This window comes from Panulirus ornatus, chromosome 20 (assembly GCF_036320965.1).
Source record: "Panulirus ornatus isolate Po-2019 chromosome 20, ASM3632096v1, whole genome shotgun sequence".
In the NCBI taxonomy this organism is placed as follows: Eukaryota; Metazoa; Arthropoda; class Malacostraca; order Decapoda; family Palinuridae; genus Panulirus; species Panulirus ornatus.
The window spans coordinates 66,926,558-66,947,912 of NC_092243.1; the positions used below are offsets into that span (position 1 = coordinate 66,926,558).

Here is a 21,355-nt window from a genome sequence, read left to right on the forward strand (position 1 = left end):
AGCTAGCTAGCTTGCAAGAGGGTAAGTTGGTTGGCTAGCATGAATGATAGCTAGCTGGCTAGTGACAGGAGTAAGTTGGTTGGCTAGCATGAATGATTGCTAGCTGGCTTGCAACAGGAGTAAGTTGTTTGGATGACTACTCAGGAGAGCTAGTGAGCTGGCTGGCTAGTTTGAGAGCATAATTGGTGGTGGGAGGTTGGTTACTCTGAGAGCTGATTGAGTGGCTGGTTTTGAGTGCCTTTGTTTGCGTACGTGCTGGGTGGGTTTGAGGGCTAGTTATCTGCTGGGAGGCTAGTTTGAGAATTAGCTGGCAAGTTTTGGGGACTTGTTGGCTGACTGGTTTAAGGTTTTTCTTGCTTGGTTGATGGGCTTATATGGGAGCTAGTTGTGTGGCTGGCTAGTTTGAGGGTTAGTTGGGATACGAGAGTTAGTTGGCTGACTGGCTAGATTGAGAGCTGATTGACGGGCTGGCTAGTTTGAGGGTTAGCTGGGATACGAGAGTTAGTTGGCTGACTGGCTAGATTGAGAGCTGATTGACGGGCTGGCTAGTTTGAGTGCTAGTTGTCTGACTGACTCTAGTTTGAGAGCTAGTTGGCTGACTGACTCTAGTTTGAGAGCTAGTTGGCTGGCTGACTCTAGTTTGAGAGCTAGTTGGTTGACTGGCTAGTTTGAGAGCTAGTTGGCTGACTGGCTAGTCTGAGAGCTAGTTTGCTGGCTGGCTAGTTTGAAAGCTAGTTGGCTGGCCGACTAAAGTTTGAGAACTAGTTGGCTGGCAGACTAATGTTTGAGAGTTGGTTGGTTGGCTGCTAAGTTTGAGAGCTAGTTGGCTGGTTGGTTTGAGAGCTAGTTTGCTGGCTGGCTAAGTTTGAGAGCTAGTTGGTTGGCTGGCTGACTAAGTTTAAGAGCTTATTGGTTGGCTGGCTGACTAAGTTTAAGAGCTTATTGGTTGGCTGGCTGGCTAGTTGGTTGGTTGGTTGGTTGACAAGTTTAAGAGCTAGTGGGTTGGCTGGCTGGCTGGCTAGTTTGAGAGCTAGTTGGTTGGCTGGCTGACTATGTTTAAGAGCTTATTGGTTGGCTAGTTGGTTTGCTGGCTGACTTAAGTTTGAGAGCTAGTTGGTTGGCTGGCTTGCTGGCTAGTTTGAGAGCTAGTTGGTTTGCTGGCTGACTAAGTTTGAGAGTTAGTTGGTTGGCTGGCTGGCTAGCTAGTTTGAGAGCCAGTTGGTTGGCTGGCTGACGAAGTTAAGGAGCTTATTGGTTGGCTGGCTGGCTAGTTTGAGTGCTAGTTGGCTGGCTGGCTGGCTGGCTGGCTAGTTTGAGAGCTAGTTGGCTAGCTGCCAAGTTTAAGGAGCTAGTTGGTTGCTAAGTTTAAGAGCTAGCTGGTCGGATGGCTGGCTAGTTTGAGAGTTAGCTGGCGGATTAACTAGCGCTACGTATCGCCACAGACGTAGATACATGTATACTTCACGTATACTCACACACACATATGGGTACCTGTAGGCCTCCACATATACATACATAAATACATAGAATTAAGTACATATGCAATGATGCTTGTACCGCCTCGGCGACCCATCACACACACACACACACACACACACACACACACCTGTGGTATGTGGCATGTAAGGATCCGACAGTGATGGTGATGCCGGAAGGGTCAGTGACACTTGGGCGGTGGTGGTTGTCACGTTCCCCTCCATGGCCCAGGATGGCCCCTGGGGATGTGGAAGTAGGTTTTCTGGCGTCGTTCGGTCCACAGTTCCCATTCTCTCTCTCTCTCTCTCTCTCTCTCTCTCTCTCTCTCTCTCTCTCTCTCTCTCTCTCTCTCTCTCTCTCTAAGCAGGTCGTAACTTGTATCTTTTTTTTATTAGTAGTCACTGTGGTGAGCGGGACGCGCCTAACCCAGCCTTGAGTTGTGGGATCGCCCTCTAGATGTACAGAAAGTACAAGCCTAGCTCTCTCCACGAGTGTAGGACACCTCTCCCCCACGCCCCCCCGTACTACAGTAGAAAATGGTTATCACACACACACACACACACACACACACACACACCTCTGAATATAGTTAAATCTAGAATGGATTGGGGCTTGGAAAGGCAAACGGTTGTAGACTCGGTCCATAAGAAAGGACAGTGGATAAATGGATGGGAAATGAATATATTAGAGGGTAAGATAACTGGAGAAATTAAAACAAAAAGATGTGTGAATTATCCGAATGTTTGGCCTGGCGAGATAACTAGAAATGATCAAAGTCAGACGTTGTGTGTATTGAAGGAAAACAGACGAGTGTTGACGAATCAAAGCGAATAAGTGTCACGAAATTGGGGAGGAAGTCGAAAGTGCCCTTGAACTACTGCTGCTGTCTTGAACACGAAATGGGCTGGAGAAACTTGAGAAAGTCTGGCGCCAGTGGAATGACTGAAGAGCGAAGGAAAAAGGTTGTAATATGGGTAGGTCAGAAATGACTGAAGAGCGAAGGAAAAAGGTTGTAATATGGGTAGGTCAGAAATGACTGAAGAGTGAAGGAAAAAGGAAGGAAAATACATAGGTCAGAAGGATCATTTACGAATGTCTTTAGAGACATGACAAAATATAATGTTCGTTACACCGCGAGAGCAGACAGATGGGGCTGGGATGGGAGGGAAGGAGGGTGTGGTCGGTGGGAACATCTGGGGCTGTTCAACACACTCGAAGGTTAAGGGGAGGGAGGGAGGGTGTGGTCGGAGGGAACGTCTGGGGCTGTTCAACCGAGTCGAGGGTTAAGGGGAGGGAGGGAGGGAGGTTGTGGTCGGTGGGAACATCAGGGGCTGTTCAACACACTCGAGGGTAAAGATGAGGGAGGGAGGGAGCGTGTGGTCGGTGGGAACATCTGGGGCTGTTCAACACACTCGAGGGTTAAGGTGAGGGAGGGAGGAAGGGTGTGGTCGGTGGGAACATCTGGGGCTGTTCAACACTCGAGCGTTAAGGTGAGGGAGGAAGGGTGTGGTCGGGAGGAATATCTGGGGCTGTTCAACACGCTCGAGCGTTAAGGTGAGGGAGGGAGGGTGTGGTCGGGAGGAGTATCTGGGGCTCTTCAACACACTCGAGCGTTAAGGTGAGGGAGGGAGGGTGTGGTCGGGAGGAATATCTGGGGCTGTTCAACACACTCGAGCGTTAAGGTGAGGGAGGGAGGGTGTGGTCGGGAGGAATATCTGGGGCTGTTCAACACACTCGAGCGTTAAGGTGAGGGAGGGAGGGTGTGGTCGGGAGGAATATCTGGGGCTGTTCAACACGCTCGAGCGTTAAGGTGAGGGAGGGAGGGTGTGGTCGGGAGGAATATCTGGGGCTGTTCAACACGCTCGAGCGTTAAGGTGAGGGAGGGAGGGTGTGGTCGGGAGGAATATCTGGGGCTGTTCAACACGCTCGAGCGTTAAGGTGAGGGAGGGAGGGTGTGGTCGGGAGGAATATCTGGGGCTGTTCAACACGCTCGAGCGGTAAGGTGAGGGAGGGAGGGTGTGGTCGGGAGGAATATCTGGGGCTGTTCACCAGACTCGTAGTACGAGGAGTAATCTGGAAACAAGAGGCTTGAGGATATAGCAATAGGGACACTGGGAGTTATGTGGATCTACGGAAAGAACAGTAATATACACCGTTTAAAAGTTGAGAAGACTGTGGAACATACAGGATCAGTTCGTGATGAGTAAAAAGGGGATTTTGGAGAAGGTCAGGCACACGAAGATCAATAAATCAGCGTTTGGACGATGTAGCTGAAAAGTAGATGCCTCCAGAGCTGAAAAGATGAGTAAAGCACAAGGTAGATGGACGTGAACTCTCTCATGGTGGGAGGAATCATACACCTGAGGGAAGAGGTTAGAAAACGAATGCTCATTAGAATAATAATGGAGGTCTTAGAAGTACCAGAGGCATTTATGTGTGTTAAACGAAAGGAAAGGAATGGGTATTTATGATCATGGCGTGACGTTCTTTGACGGTTACTTGCGATATGAAATCTAGCCAGGAGGTAGGTACTTAGGCAGGCTGCACACACACACACAAAAAGTAAGATTTTAGTAGGGTCTACATCAGATGTGATAGGCGGAGGGAAGAGAGGGAGGGGGAGAAATATCAAAGATCCCGTCAGAAGACAGAACAAAACTGGAGACACCAAATGAGGGAGGAGGAGGAGGAGGAGGCGGGCGCCTTATCCTCAACACCAGCAGAGTGATCAGGAATGTGAGCTGACGGTGATGTCAGACTGGTAAATATGGTGTACAAAACGCTGGTGATAAACGGTAGAGTTGGAAATCGACATGTTGAGGATAACGCCTCTGACATGGTTGTTGTCCAGACGAAGGTTGCTAAAGAGACGAGATCTGGCCCTGCTGTCTCGACCAGAGGGTTTGCATGATGAGCGAGGAGGGAAAAGATGTGATGGGAGGAGGAAGAGGACTGGCTGGCTCTCCTCCTAAGAGAATAGCCGGAAGTTTCTTGGAAGTGTGGAGGACATTACATAATAATAGGGTGGGGAACTGTGAGGAAAGCATTGTGTCGTGACGTTATACAAGCACACACACACACACACGCACACACACACACACACACACACACACACACACACACACACACACACACACACACACACACACACGAGAATGTTTAATTAGACCCCGAACAGATATACAACGATGACGGCGAGAGAACAAACTGGATGGTGCGTGAAAGCACTAAGTCACCCACGTCTCGAGAGAGGCAAAAGCATTTATGTATGGGGAATGTCAACGGGAGAGAGTGGGGTGGATTTTTCTTTTTATGGGTTCAGGCGAATGGTTGTAAGGTGGACAGGGTCAAGACCCTGCCTAACGTGGGCCAGTAGGCCTCAACGAGCACAGCGGGGTAAGGCAGGAGGAACAGAGGAACTTGGAAGGAAAAAAAGGAATATTGTGGACAAGGCTAGTGAAGTATCCGGGACTTTTCCTTAAATGTATCTGGAGTAAATGGTAAGTTAAAGAGCATCACATTAGGAAGAGTTGAGGAGGAGGAGGAGGAGATTTCTAAAAGACAAGGCGAGAATATTTAATAGGTTCTCGAACCATACAAGGCTCGTGGTGCCTGTCTTAGTTTCACCCTACGTGCTGAGGATGCGTGCAGACCTCGCTAGATAATGTCCCAGATGTCGCAGTGGGAAAATAACAAACAGAAGAGGCAAAATTCTAAGGACAAAAGTGTCATGCGTATCTTCCAAGAAATTTGCCCGGAAAGAAGCGCTGAAGTGCAACAGACCAGTCTCCCCTGAAGGGTGTGGTCTGCAATGTGCCAGAATAATGTGATGGAGAAATTCCTTCGTATGAGGAGTTATTTGAGTGAAAGTCGACGCTGTTTTGGGGTAAAGGTGTCCACATAACGAACCTCTTTTTAGAATTCTGTGTCGTCTCCGTTAAGGCATAGGTGGATCCTTTTCTACATAGACCCCCAGAAACTACTGCGTAGAACCCCCCCTTTTTTTATTATTATTATTGAGCTGCTGGAGAAGGGGTTCAAGTCGACTTCTTGCTATGCGATGGGTAGATTTGAATCCTACTATAGTGGAAGGAAACGAGGGATCCCACGTCGGTGGAGTCGTCGCGTCCAGGTGGGTGACGGGGAGGTGGGCAGCGGGAGTGCCATAGGGATCGCTGCATGAGGGAGGGACCATTAATCACCCTGATCTGTGTTGGGCCACTCCCCCCACCCCCCTGAGGTACGGGGGCCCCCGGGGACCCATCCCCCCGAGGTACGGGGGAGGGGGGCCCCCCTCCCCGGGGACACCCTCGAGCCGGGCCTTGAATATGCTTGCGCATGACGCAAGAAAGTTCACGTGGGAAGTGGAACGCGAGGAGGATTAGCATCGGTTCGAGGATGACGGGCTGCGGGGGCGGAGGAGTGCGTCGGATGCTGTTGAGGAGGTCGACCCGGGTGGGGATGTGGAGGACGTTGGCTGGGGCGCTGCGGCGGGAGAACGCTATACCTCCAAGCTGGGAGTACTGAAGCTGGAGGAACGTGCGTGTTGCAAAGACTGATGATGATGATATAGGAGGAGGAGGGTGTGGTGGATGGTAGACGGTCGTGCCCAGCCCTGTCGTCACACAGTCTCGCCTTAGGGGAGTACGTAAGGGTGGAGGGGGCGGCAACTGTGTACTGGCGAGTGTTCGAACTTGCATTCGAGTTCATGGATGAGGAAATGTGTAGGGGCCACGTCACACACACACACACACACACACACACACGGATACTCAAGTACTCAAGTCATGGTGGTGGTGGTTAGGTACACCCCTTTAATTACGCGTACAGCCAGCACGTGTGCACATCCGCGTTACACGACCACGTAAGTCGAGGAGGGCCACATCCGTGCCCCCCCTCAGCCCCCCAGACCTGCCCCCCTCCCTTCGTGTCTAGACCCTTCTGTCCCCCCTGGTCACACCCACCCACCCACCCACCCACCCACCTCCTCATCGAGCAGGTAATGACACCACTTCTGTGACAATTAGCAGGTGGTGCTGCTGCTACACGAGGAAGTGTGGACGAGAGTCGTGATCACCTGCGGCTCCACCTCCGTCCGTATTTTTAAGTCGTCTAAATTTTTATGTTTCTTTGCTTCCGTCAGTCGCGCCCGGCCGGGGGAGTGACTTGTGTGTTTATTGTTGTGGAAGTGGTGGTGGCGGCGGCGAGCACCAGAGAAATTTGCTGTTGCCCCCATGTTCTGTGGTTGGAGTGTGTGTATATATGTATATATATATATATATATATATATATATATATATATATATATATATATATATATATATGTATATATAGAACGATAGATATTCTATTATTCACAAACTGCAGATAATAATCTCCCTTTTTTTTCTTCTGATTTTTTTGATATGCTCTGTGTTATTTACAAACTGCATATGATGATGATGATGATGCTAATCGTTTTTCTTTCTTCTCTTTTCAGATTTTTTAGTTTTGTAATTTTTAGAAATGAATGATTTGGATAGTTTACGACAAGAAGCAGAAAGACTAAAGAACACAATACGAGTAAGTACCAGTTTTTTTGTATCCTTTATCGTTCTTTGTGTTTGTTTGTGTGTTTGCCAGTCGCGTTTTCTTCCTCCTGCTCTTCCTCATAACGTAGTCAGTGTTACCTACTGCTCCTCCTCTTCCTCATAACGTAGTCAAGTGTTACTGCTCCTCCTGCTCTTCCTCATAACGTGGTCAAGTGTTACCTACTGCTGCTCCTCCTGTTCCTCATAACGTAGTCAAGTGTTACTGCTCCTCCTCCTGCTCTTCCTCATAACGTAGTCAAGTGTTACTTACTGCTGCTCCTTCTGTTCCTCATAACGTAGTCAAGTGTTACTTACTGCTCCTCCTCTTCCTCATAACGTAGTCAAGTGTTACTTACTGCTGCTCCTTCTGTTCCTCATAACGTAGTCAAGTGTTACTTACTGCTCCTCTTCCTCATAACGTAGTCAAGTGTTACTTACTGCTCCTTCTCTTCCTCATTACGTAGTCAAGTGTTACTTACTGCTGCTCCTCTTGTTCCTCATAACGTAGTCAAGTGTTACTTACTGCTCCTTCTCTTCCTCATTACGTAGTCAAGTGTTACTGCTGCTCCTCTTGTTCCTCATAACGTAGTCAAGTGTTACTTACTGCTCCTTCTCTTCCTCATAACGTAGTCAAGTGTTACTTACTGCTCCTCCTCTTCCTCATAACGTAGTCAAGTGTTACTTACTGCTCCTTCTCTTCCTCATTACGTAGTCAAGTGTTACTTACTGCTGCTCCTCTTGTTCCTCATAACGTAGTCAAGTGTTACTTACTGCTCCTTCTCTTCCTCATAACGTAGTCAAGTGTTACTTACTGCTCCTCTTCCTCATAACGTAGTCAGTGTTACCTACTCCTCCTCCTCCTCCTCCTCGTTATAACGTAGTTACGTGTTACGTATTGCTCCTCTCTACTCAGTCCCTTGTTCCAATCCTGTTGTTGTTTTTTTTTTCCCTTCATAAATGTGACGCTTGATCTGTAGTGGAGCTAGATTGACCTCGGCCTGGCCACCTTGGCTTGTTAGTCAGAGGTGCACCTGAGGGTGTGGCACGACTGCTGGTGGTGGTGGGTGCAGTGGTGATGGTGGGCTCGTCAAGGGAGAGACAGACAGACAGGTAAGGACTCCCCTCCTCCCCAACGGCCGCCTCGGAAGGCCGGAGCATCAACCATCCATCTCAAGTCCACCCACCACCACACTTTGGGCTCGCCTCTTGCCCCCTCAAGTGCCCTCTACCCTCTCCCATGCAAGGTGTGTGTGTGTGTGTGTGCGCGCGCGCGCCGTCTCTCTCTCTCTCTCTCTCTCTCTCTCTCTCTCTCTCTCTCTCTCTCTCTCTCTCTCTCTCCAGACCTGGCTCATTTGGTTAACACGTCACCTTAACGCTAATCCCAGCATTTCCTAAGCCCTTCTTGCCTCTCCCCCTCCCCTTGCTGAACCATCCCCCCCTCCCCCTACCCCTTCCCTCCTGCTACACCCCCCCCATCCCTCCTGCTATACCCTCTCCTTCCCTCCTGCTAACCCCACAGCTTCCCTCCTGCTATACCCGTACCCTCAGCTTGACCTCACTTTTCGTACAGCTGACACCTGGCCTTCACTGTATGTACACATGTCAACACCTTTGGATTGTGTGTTTGTGTCCGTCTGCAACAATAATGGCCGTCTGCACTTGATGCTTGAAGGTTGATCGTGTCTCATTTTCTGCCTCTGTTTAGTTCCCCACTCTCTCTCTCTTCTCTCTCTCTCTCTCTCTCTCTCTCTCTCTCTCTCTCTCTCTCTCTCTCTCCTGTTGTTGCTGTCATCTGACGACACCTATCCAAAAAAAAAAAAAGGTAAAATGATGAGTCCGGTGATGTATTGTTCATCAATAGAAAAACTTCGAGTATCTTTTGGTTTCTCTGAGGAATCTCTCCCTCTCTTGAGGACATGACGCACGCCAGCGAGAGGAGGGATAGGGATGCGGCGTGCAAACGAAGCCAATCTCTTCGTTTGTTCCTGACGGCACCACCTTACTAAGGCTAGTGTGGGGTGGGAGGGAGGTAAGGGTAAAGGTGTGGTGTTACGGGGACTCTCTTGCCTGTTACTAGTCACGCCGCGAAACGGTAAGTCCCCCTCCGGCGAGGCTGTGCCATGATCATTATTGGACACAAGGAGTCCCCAGAGAGAGAGAGAGAGAGAGAGAGAGAGAGAGAGAGAGAGAGAGAGAGAGAAGGTCCGGGTGGATGTTTATTTCCCTTCTTCTTGGTTCCTGCCCCCCCATATCATCTTACCATGAGGCCATCTGACGCCTGCCCCCGCCCGCTCCCTTCCTCTTCCTCCTCCTCACCTTGTCCCGTCTCCCTCCTGTGTTGATGCTCGCATCTCGGGTGATCCTCAGACGCTCATGTCCTCTCTCTCCACGGAGGTTGAACACGACGGTAAGCCCCCCAGTCAAAAGTCCCTTCCTACGCGGAGAACACCCACCCCAGCATCCCAACGCTGCACAGGTAACGACCATGGTGGAACATGACCTCGGGCAATCAGAGACATTGGCTTTAGAATATCCACAACCCCACTGCAGTCTACCTTGACACTGTCAACCGCAGAGAGACCTCTATAGACGCTCGAGTTTATCTAGCATCCATCCTCCCCGCACACACCCGTATGTGCGACCAAACCCCCTGGGCCTACCCAGCTAAACCCCAGCATGACTTGGGTATCGCATAACGATGCAGCACTTGACACGCACCTCCGCATCACAGGCATCAACAAACACAGTGACCCTCCTCCCTCCTTCCCTCCCTCCCTCAACCCAAAAGTAAACGCCGCCGACTGACCACGTACCGGCATCAGTTTCGGGGGCCGGGAAGAGAGTAGGAGTCCCTCGGCGTGTTTTATGCCACAAAATGGGAGCTGTTGGAAGAAGACCCATGGTTGCTCAGCACACACTCGCCCTCTCACGCCTGCACAACGAGGTAGAACCGCTTTACTTACAGTTCCGTTGTGCCTTATCTTGCTGGTACCCACTGTATTGATAACAACAGCCACCCCCAGCTGCTCTCCACCCATACATCAGAAAAAGCTCGCCCGTTTCTTGCAATTTCATGCCCTGTATTCCACAGATCCTCACCCCTCCTCCCCCTCCTCCCTTCTCCAGCAGCCTAACACTTTGACAAAACATGTTCCCACCGAAACGACTCTGCTGGCACCATGCAACCTACTGGGCCTCGTCTCCACTACCCGGGTTTTTTTTTTTTTTTTTTTCTTAAACGCTATATGACGTACACCCGTCTGGAACTACAGACTCCACAGACACACACACACACACACACACACACACACACACACGAGCCTCCCATGCGCGTAGGCCAATACGCATCTCCAACGTTGTAGATAATCAGTTCAGGTTATCGCAAGGCAGGACCCAACCCCCCCTCTTCATCCTCCTCCTCGTGCCCGCGAGTCGTCTTCCTTACACCAGGTACCTGTTCATCTGAGTAGCAACTGATCCCACATAATATCACACACACACACACACACACACACACACACACACACACAAACACCTTTATTTATGGTTCCTTCCGGTGGACGTGGCTGGCTTTCTAGGCACCGCTGAAGCCTTGCAGAAGGGGATCATGGTGCAGGAACATAGACAACGGACGTTATTTTCGCGCTCTGTGTGTGTGTGTGTGTGTGTGTGTGTGTGTGTGTGTGTGCGCGCGCGCGCGCGCCCATTGTGAGCGGCCTTTAAATTGGCCTTCAGTGTCCCCCCGTAATTCCAGCCGTAAATCTCGTACGTAATGTCCTGCCAAAACCTGACTGCCGTTTTAAATCTCCATCCGCCGCCTTGTTAGTCCTGTTGATTGCTGGACCGGCCGGTAGTTACCCTGTGGGGGGAGGTGACGACTCGCCGCGGACGACCTGACTGACGAAACCCCCCCCCCCCGGGTGGGTCAGGAGGCCACGGGTCACCATGCCCAGAGAGGGTCGTGCAAGTCGTCGTGCTCAAGGGTCGTCGTGGTGGCCATCTTGGTCAAAAAAGGGGGGGTGGTTGGTTAAAGTGAGCCCCTTTTACCCGGGGCATATCTCCGACACACCGGACCTCTCGCATATCTCCCGCCCTTCCCTCAGTTGTGATGATCATATCTCCTTTCCCTTCCCTTCTCTTCCTCCCTTCCCTCAGTTGTGATGATCATATCTCCTTTCCCTTCCCTTCTCTTCCTCCCTTCCCTCAGTTGTGATGATCATCATCGCCTGCCCTCCCTCCCTTCCCTCAGTTGTGATGATCATATCCTCCTGACCTCTCTCAGCTGTGATGATGACTATTGCCTGGGTGGTGGTGGTGGTGATGCTTTACCTTGTGTGATGAGGGGTCGGGGGTGGGTCGCGTAAGGCATAGCTTAGTATGCTGCTGGCGGGCTTGTGCTCGGGCGGCCGGCGGCTACGATTGCGGTGGTTTTGGAATGTCTTGTTTTAGTTTGGGGGGAGGGACGTGTGTGTGTGTGTGTGTGGACGGGTTCTGTGGGTAGATGCGTTGTCGCGGAGTCGTGTGTAAGGATTTTTGAGAGCGTTGACGGTGGTAGAGGATTGGTGGATAGATATATAGATAGATAGATAGATAGATAGATAGAGAGAGAGAGAGAGAGAGAGAGAGAGAGAGAGAGAGAGAGAGAGAGAGAGAGAGGCGGATGTGTAGCGGGTGGTAGAAGATAGGTAGATAGGAGGGTGTGTGAAGCAGCAGAGAGGGAGCGGCTGGGCTTAGGGGCTGCCTATTTACGTAAACAAAGCAAGTGTGTGTGTGTGTGTGTGTGTGTGTGTGGGTGGGTGGGTGGGGAGGAGGAGGAGGAGGGGGAGGCTGTTTACGTAAATAAATAGCAGATCCGCGGATAACGAACCTTACGGTTCGGATTTCTTCGTTGTCCTCGTCCTTGCGTAAGCCGGTGGCCCTACTGGTGGCGGCTCCACTCTCTCTCTCTCTCTCTCTCTCTCTCTCTCTCTCTCTCTCTCTCTCTCTCTCTCTCTCTCTCTCTCTCTCGTCTGCTTCCCCTTCGCCTCAGGACGACGACGTCCGGTCCCCATCCCCCAGTACACGCTGCTGGCGTCAAGCCCCCGTGGCCTCACGACACACAGGAAGCTTAGTAATGGCGTCCAAAGGTCACTTGACGTAATCTCGACGTGGAGGAGGAGGAGGAGGTGGTGTGGCGTCTTCGTCTGGTCGTCAGGTCCACCATGGGGGAGGGGGGGGGGTCTGGTCGTAACGCCCGGCCCTGGAGGGTGGTTAGTTTGGGGGGAGGGGATTTTAGTTGAAGGCCCGAGTTTACGGGGTGGTTGAGGTGGGGGGGGGGGAGTTTCCTATGGGTTGAAGGGGGAGGAAGGAGGGCATTATTGTCTCGTTCGGGCTTGTGGGGTTTGGCGTGGTTGTGTGTCCGGAGGTGGTTGTGAGGTGTGTGTGTGTGTGTGTGTGTGTGTGTGTGTGTGTGTGGTTGGAGGGACTGTCTTGTGCGGGTGGACTCGTCCCTTAAGAGGCAAGGTCTCTCGCCGTGTGAGGTGGTGTTGGTGCCCACGCAGTTCGTTGCACGGGTCCCCCTCTCCCCCAAGAGGTGGTCACGTCACCCTCCAGCGAGGGAGGTGAGCTGGTGGTGATGGTGTCCAGGTGTTGGTGCCGTCCAGCCACGACGTATGATGAACCCCCGGAGTCCCTCATATTCCGCCATGCCAGTAAACATTCGGAAAATTGTCTTGGTGAGAAAAGAAAATGAGGGTGTTGTTACCTCGAGTTGTATGTGAGGTGGGGAGGTGTAGTAACGTTGCATGCCATTGATCGGGGATGTATCCCAGCGATCATGAGACCAGTGGGAATGGGCATGTGTGGATAGGTGCACACTTAGCGTTTGGGGCATCACCAGGGTATGTTGCGTTAGAATATTAAGCATTAAAGGTGAATTTTTTTTTTTGTATGGATTATTGCAGTTTTCTTCATGGTCGATAACTCTTCAGTCACTCCTTTAAGTGTGTGTGTGTACTGTGTGTGTGTGTGTGTGTGTGTGTGTGTGTGTGTGTGTGTCAGGGGACTCGTATATCCTGTAATTAGATTTCTCCTTAAACAATGTTTTCCTAGTTCGAGGATTTCTATATTTCGTCATCGTGGGCTGCCAGGTGTACCGGAGGTAGGAATAATACGGATTTTATTTAATTTGTTGATATGCGTGAGAGTGACACGTTTGAACAGTGTGTGTGTGTAAAGGGTGTACAAGGGGAAGACAGTAAAGGGTTTATGAAGTCTTTTGAAGAATTTTATTCAAGGTGGATGAATAAGATGCAAACCAGGCTCTTTGTCACACTGAACCCCGTGAACACGACGGTACGACCCTTGGAGCTCGACGGTACGACTCGTGAACACAACGCTACGACCCTTGATTACAACGCTACGACCCTTGAAGACAACGCTACGACGACCCTTGAGCACGACCGTGTGACTCTTGGGTATGATGACCAGTGGCCTTTTGACTTGCCCCCTTGCGGACCTAAGTCGAAGGCCACAGGCCATCACACCTTGAGAGAGAGCGAGACGGATGTGGCAGCACCGCGCGGCGTGGTGTGTCCAGGGGCCCTTCAACGTAAACTCTTGAGAGCGTTGTGGGTGGGGACCCTTAGCTCGTGGAAGTACCTCAGGTATCTTCCCCCCCCCTCTCTAGTTCCCCCTGCCCTTACTCTATATAGCCCTCGCTGGTCACAGGCCGTGGGGCGAGCTGTGGCCATCGCCGGACCTCCCCGTCAGGTGTGTCATACCGTGTCATAAAGTCTGGACCGTAAAAGTCTTTCTTCTTCTTCCTCCTCCTCCCCTTGTGAACGGAACTAGTCCAGCGTGAGAGGGGGCAGGCAAGGCAGGGATGACGTACGTCCTTGGACGATTTCCTCCTTCAGGATCATGGCCGTTGGGCCTGCGGTTTCCAAACAGTTTGGTCGACCGGTGACACAACAGCGAGGATGAAGAAGACCCCCCTCCCCAGTCCCGCCCCTCTCTCACTTCTTCCCCCACTCCACCGAAGGCCTTAGCCAGGTGGTCACCCCGACCGTGATCGAAGATGGCCGTGGCTGCTATATAAGTACTCCGTCCCCTTCAGGTCTCACCCGTTTTCTCTCCCCTGGAACCTGACGAACCCACCTGGACTAACCTAAGGACGATCCTCGGTCGGTTCGCGTACAGAATTGTGTCCAGTGACACACACCCCCCCAACCAACCAACCAACCAACCACGGTCCCAAGACGGTTGCTGACGAAGCCATTTGGGCGACGCAGGGTCATTGGGCGAGGTAGCCACGCCAGCGCCCCCCTCTCTGCACGTACGTTAGCTTTCGTTTTCCCCTGACCTGGAATAACCCAGTAAGCGTTGTTGACATGCATCTTGACCCTCGTCTCCTGTACTCGTTTGGGCAGTCTGGTGGTGATGTAATATAGCGATAACGGTAAACTAAATTATATCGATTACTTGACGTTATTTTTTTTTTTTTTTGATTCAGTCGTCCCTCTCGAGGAATGATGTGTGGGAGGGAGGCGAGGGACGAGGACGGGGGGGTTGATGTAGTGGGGTTGGCTCCACTGCTCTCGAGAAAGGAAGGCGATCGGGGGAAGAAATCGGAGGAGACTTGATGATGTAAAAGCGGCGGCCGGGCGGTAACAAGATCATCTCGTTGCAGTTTTTTAAGATACGGGTGGTTGACACTGGTGAGGTAGTGGTGTGTGTGGGATAGGAGGGGAAAGGGTGGAATATGTCATCTGTTCCACCCCCCCCCGCGTCACGATGGTGATAAAGTGAACCGACGATACACACCTTCAGGTTGAGGGTATTGTATATCAGTGAATCTCTCTCTCTCTCTCTCTCTCTCTCTCTCTCTCTCTCTCTCTCTCTCTCTCTCTCTCTCTCTCTCTCTCTCTCTCTCTCTCGTGGTCCCAGGAGTGGAAACAGGAGAATGACGGTGTGACCTGCAGGCGGTTTGAGGTGGGCCTGAGGAAATGCCGAGGGTGGGGGACGCTACGCTCCTGACGTGGCCGCCGAGGTGTGTTACAAGGGTGGACACAACCACAGGCGGGCATCAACAGCTGGGACAGAAGAAGAGGAGCGATGCATCATCGTCTTGGTGGTGGGACCCAGTTGTATTAGGGGGAGGAGGGGGTTTGAAGACGACCGACCGACGAACCCCATCCCTCTCCCCCGCACTTATTATATCGTTGAGGTTCATTGTGGAACTAGTTGCACGTCAGCGGTGGTGCTCTCGAGTACTTGAGGGATATGTATTAGCGATGAGCCTCGCACCACCGGAGGGACGGGGGACGTGTTCAGATTGACGTACTGCTTCATCTCATCGTAAGGCAGCAGCGCATGTCTCTCACCTCCCTCTTTGCCGTTCGTCTCCTTTTCTTCTTTCGTCGTCCATCCTTCTCCTCCTCCGCCGCGTTCCGTCTTCGTCCGTGAGCCTCGCCTCGTCTCTTATGTCCTTATTCCCAGCAGAACGGCTGTGTGTGTGAAGAAGGGGTTGAAGGTGGTGGACGCGCAGGGATGAGCGAGCGCCAGGCAGGCAGGCGGGAGGGATGGAGGGAGGAACTGAAGATGTTCGGGAAGGATGATTGTTTGCACGGCTCCTCCTCCTCCTGCTGCGGCCGGAATCAAGGGACTATAGAAGGGGTCGGGGTGGCGGAATGGGGTGTTGAATCTGCAGCCGTGGGCCAGATTCTGAGAGAGAGAGAGAGAGAGAGAGAGAGAGAGAGAGAGAGAGAGAGAGAGAGAGAGAGAGAGAGAGAGAGAGAGATTGTGCCGGTAGCCCCCGGCAAAATTTATTGTGCAACGCAAACCACCTCCTCTCCCACCACCCCCTCCATATGCTCATGGAATGAGCGGTAGCGCCAAAGGATTACATTGGGGGGGGTCACTGAGGGTTTTGGTCAGACCCCCAAGTGCGGTTGGTGTTACAGGTCGTATTTCATGACGTACATTGCATAGTTCCATATGGTAAGTTTTAACCGACTGTATAGAGAGAGAGAGAGAGAGAGAGAGAGAGAGAGAGAGAGAGAGAGAGAGAGAGAGAGAGAGAGAGAGAGAGGCTGCTGCTGTGGCCCCGCCAAGCCAGTACGGCGGCACCTCAACAGAGATCTTATCTTGGCCGGATGTCTGAACCAGTCTTCAAGTGCCTTCCCTTCCCTCTGTCAACATCCCCCGACACCCTTACCATTTGTGTGTGTATGTGTGTGTGTGTATGTGTGTGTGTGTGTGTGTGTGTGTGTGTGTTGGAGGGGTAGGAGGGGGGTGTATTGAAACGGGCCTCTGCCACGGAAAACCGACCTTTCTGGGAAATGTTTTCAGGACGGGGCGGGCGCGGGCGGGCGGCTTTTTGGGCGGTGTGCGAGGGACTGTGTTCGTCGTCATCGTCGTTCGTCTCACTACCGGACTGATGATGTCTGGTGTGCCGCCCGCCCGTACCGATGGCTCCCACACTGCCATGTTAATCTGAGTGGCCCAGACAGGAGGGGAGGGTTGGGGGAGGGGAAGAGCACTTGGGTACCTCCTGGTCCCTCCCTCCAGCCCTCCCTCCCTCCTTCCCTTCCTGCAGCCACTGTTATTGATTGCTTTCTTCCACCTACCGGGAGGGCAGAGCGCAACACAGTATTGGCCCCCCCGACGTCTTATTTTGCCTCCTCTCCACTCCACATCTCCGTGTTACGTCTTAAACCAGTGTTCGGTGTGTGTGTATTTGTTTCAACCTACGTCAGTCGGAAATTTCCTGGCATATGTTATTTTTTTTTCCCCTCTCGTTCGTCGTACGAGCTTCCACGTATGTGTGTGTGTGTGTGTGTGTGTGTGTGTGTGTGTGTGTGTGTGTGTGTGTGTGTGAGGGTGTTGCATGTTGTGTATGTTGTGGGGAGGAGGGGATGGGGAGGAGGAGGAGGTGTGTTGAGGTGGTCGATAAGAGTTAATTATGGAAACTGACCTGCCTGCCTCCCCCCCCCCCCGCCCCTTGCCACTCCCTTGCCTCCCTCTGGTATTGATTCATTCCTAGAACCCTCAGCAGCCGGCCGGCCGGCCAGGCTGCATCCCCTGCCACAGCCTTCCCTTTCTCCCTCCGCCCCACCCTCCCTCACCATCATCATCACCATCACCACACACACACGCAACCCTCCCTCACCACCATCACCACACACACAACCCTCCCTCACCACACCATCACCACCACACACACAACCCTCCCTCCCTCACCACACCATCACCACCACACACACAACCCTCCCTCACCACACCATCACCACCACACACACAACCCTCCCTCACCACACCATCACCACCACACACACAACCCTCCCTCACCACACCATCACCACCACACACACAACCCTCCCTCACCACACCGTCACCACCACACACACAACCCTCCCTCACCACACCATCACCACCACACACACAACCCTCCCTCACCACACCATCACCACCACACACACAACCCTCCCTCCCTCACCACACCATCACCGCCACACACACAACCCTCCTTCACCACCATCATCATCACCACACACACACAACCCTCCCTCGCCACCGCCATCATCATACACACAACCCTCCCTCACCACCGCCATCATCACCACACACACACAGCTCTTCCTCACCACCGCCATCATCATTCACACACATTCCTCCCTCACCACCAAACACGCAACCCTCCCTCCACCACGCACACAACCCTCCCTCCACCACACAAAACAACCCTTCCTCACTCACCACCACACATACAACCATACCACCACACATACCACCATACACAAATACACCCTTCCCTCACCACCACCACCACACACTTAACACTCCCTCACCACCATAAACACGCAACCTTCCCTCACAACTACCACACAACACTCCCATACCGCTATACACACACACACAACCTTCCCTCGCCACCACCACACATACAACCCTCCCTCACCACCACCATCACCACCAGACACACAGCCCTCCCTCCACCACGCGCACAACCCTCCCTCCACCACTCGCACAACCCTCCCTCCACCGCACACACAATCCTCCTTCACTTACCACACACACACACAAAACCCCCCTCACCATCATACACACACAACGTTCCCTCACCACCACCACACACTTAAACCCTCCCTCCCTCACCACCACCACACACTTAACACTCCCACACCACCATACACGCACACACAACCCTTCCTCACCACCATTCTTTCTTGTACAGTGTCTTACCGCTCTTGATGGTTCTTAATCCATCCCTCTCATCTTCTGTTGCCTCTCCTCCTCCTCCTTCCATATCTGTCAGTGGTCACTTGGCATCTTCCATCTTGTCTATATACCCTCTCCCCATCTTTTATTTTTTATATTACCATTTGACGTGCCTCACGCATGCCTTCTGTTTCCCGTGTTCACCTGTTCCAGGGTTACATGCTTTCCTTTTTTTCCATTTTTATGCAAATTTTAGCAAATGGTTTGTATTTGACTGTTGATGCCTCTGGACTATAATACTTCCCTCAATATTTGGACTCCCAGTTCAACGCCGCAGTCCTCCCGCCGAGTCCTGCTGTGGCACATTCTCTGTGGCTGCCACGTCACCTGTCGCGAAATATGTGGTCTGATATACGTCTGTGGTCGAGTGTGTTTTAGTGCCTCCTCCCTGAGATTTTTGTTTTGGTCGCCAACGGTGCGCCGGCGTTGGGGGCGAGAGAGACCCCGAAAACCCACTAGGGTAGCTTCGTCCCTGCGACCAGCGTCACCTCACAAGCACGACGCTTATCCACAACCCTAGCTAGGGTGTGATGGCCTAACCTTTTTGGCCTCACCCTTAAGGCTGAGGTCAAAGGCCAGGCCTCTCTGTCAAAGGGTATGGTGGTGTGTGCGCTTAAAAAAGGTTGTCCCGTGGTGTTCTAAGGGCCACGCCGTCGTGCTCAAGAGGCTAATTCCGAGACCTGGTATAGCGATTGTATGTCAGTGTGGTGGACACTTGGTTGCCACTGGCCCATGGTGCTCTCGTCATGTGGCCTTCTGTCATGTGTGTGTATTCCCTCAGCGCATCATGCGCTGAACTTGTCTTAAGTTTGATTACCGTTTGCTTCGGGTGATCTGGTCATGAATGGCTCGCCGTTATTAAGAACTGGCGTATAGTGGCGTATATGTATACCTCACGATGGTTTGTGAGGTCTTCTACTCCTACAGCTAGGGTCTGGGGGGCTTCTTACGATGGTGTCGAAGGTCTTCTACCCCCCAACGGTTGGGTCTTGGGGCGGCTTCACTAGACCTTACGATGGGTTCGGAGGTCTTCTACCCCTGCAGCTGGGTCTTTGGGGCTTCACAAGACCTTACATTGATGTTGGAAGTCTCTCTCTCTCTCTCTCTCTCTCTCTCTCTCTCTCTCTCTCTCTCTCTCTCTCTCTCTCTCTCTCTCTCTCTCTCTCCATAGCTGGGCCTGATGCCTGAGCGTACCTTAGTACGACATCGATGTTCCGCCTCGTATCGCTGGGTCGTCTTGTGAGATCACGCTGTCGTGTAGCCATCCAGTGCTTATGGGGACCGAGGGACCATTAAGTGTTCCACCAGTGTCGGATGCTAGCTGGTGTCAGCGTCGCCGGGTTGGGCGTGTGTTAGGTGCCTGAAGGTGAGGTGTCATGGGCATGACAGCAGGAGGAGTAGGAGGAGGAGGAGTGTCATGTCACTTGCTATAGTCTCCCTCTCTATCTCTGCGTGAGGCAGACTGCAGGATTAGCATTATGTACTCCGGTCATGTTGACGACTCACGCCTTTAGTTCGTGTGTGTGTGTGTGTGTGTGTGTGTGTGTGTGTGTGTGTGTGTGGCCACACGAACATTCATCGTGCTAGATTGTTATACCCGAGCGAGATAGATGGCTGGAGTAGTGTAGGTAGAGTGGGTTTCCTTCCCATACTCGTGGACATGTACAGAAAACGCCCTGATGTGTCACCCACCCACTAGTCGTAGCCGACGCTACCCTGCTACCTGTTGTATCGTTTTGACCTCGGGATCACCGGAGTCTTCACTCTTTCATTCAGATGGCTTACACTCTGCCCCTCCCGTCGGATTTGCTGCTGCACTCACTCAAGACATCCCAGAGCGCTCGCCTCTCTTCCTCACACCTATCGCTACCTGGATTATCATCAAGGCCCAAAAAATAGGCAACGTTTTGTGGCCTCATAATGAAGATACCTCAGGATCAAAGCCGGGACTCAAGAGTACCAGTGCCTATCCTTAATGGATTCAGGAGTACCAGAGCCTATCCTTAATGGATTCAAGAGTACCAGAGCCTATCCTTAATGGATTCAAGAGTACCAGTGCCTATCCTTAATGGATTCAAGAGTACCAGTGCCTATCCTTAATGGATTCAAGAGTACCAGTGCCTATCCTTAATGGATTCAAGAGTACCAGTGCCTATCCTATTTTTCTCCAGCAAACACCAACACCCACACGGACTTCACGTGGCAATTGGATTATCCTTGAGCCGTAACAGCACAGAAAATGTACCTGAGAGAGCGAAACTAGAGACTTTGCCAAAAGATTGAACTGGCGCGTAGCGCCAAACAGACCTACAGTTGCGAATAACGGGTCGTGTGAGTCACAGGTGGTTAGACGTGATGTGTGTGTGTGTGTGTGTGTGTGTGTGTGTGTGTGTCCCATGGCTCAGATGACGTGGCCACTTTGAGCACGACGCGTCGGCACGACCCCAAGATCGGCCAGGCGTTTTAGACCCCGTCAACGCTTAATGTTACCCAGAGACCTATGCCATTAAGTAGGTCTCCCGAGGGCAGGCATCAAGGAGAGACGCACCCCACTCTTCCTCAAGGGTTCGTATCCTCCTCCTCGGGGTATCCCACCCGCCAGGTCTCCTCCTCAGTGGTTGAGCAAAGTGAGGTTAGCTGGAGTTTCGCAACACCCGTACGAGCGGTCGGTGGATGGTGTTCCCAGACGGGGTTGTGGTGTATGGCGACGTGATCTGTGCGACCCGTGTTGGTCCTCGGTAAGGGTGGGTCAGCGTCTCTGTGCGAGACGACTCTCTTGATCGTTACGGTCACCCAGGTTTCTGGTTATTTTCATCGAGATGTGAATTGAATCAGTTGATCATGTGTTAGGAAAGGAAATGGCGCAGGCATTCGATATAGTACAGTGTCACGAGAGGAGTACAGTATAGTACAGTGTCACGAGAGCAGTTCAGTATAGTACAGTGTCACGAGAGCAGTTCAGTATAGTACAGTGTCACGAGAGCAGTTCAGTATAGTACAGTATCACGAGAGTAGTACAGTATAGTACAGTGTCACGAGAGTAGTACACA

General features: G+C 52.0%; 1 protein-coding gene across 5 annotated transcripts in view; it reads left to right on the forward strand.

Moving 5' to 3' along the window:
* The window catches only part of Gbeta13F (guanine nucleotide-binding protein subunit beta-1), a 158,463-nt gene that overhangs the window by 58,679 nt on the left and 78,429 nt on the right, over positions 1-21,355 (forward strand). For all 5 annotated transcript variants that reach the window (XM_071675106.1, XM_071675107.1, XM_071675110.1 and 2 more), the window contains exon 2: positions 6,956-7,038. In XM_071675106.1, the coding sequence (XP_071531207.1) occupies positions 6,982-7,038 (57 nt within the window). In that variant the 5' untranslated portion in view covers positions 6,956-6,981. The remainder of the gene's footprint in view (positions 1-6,955; positions 7,039-21,355) is intronic.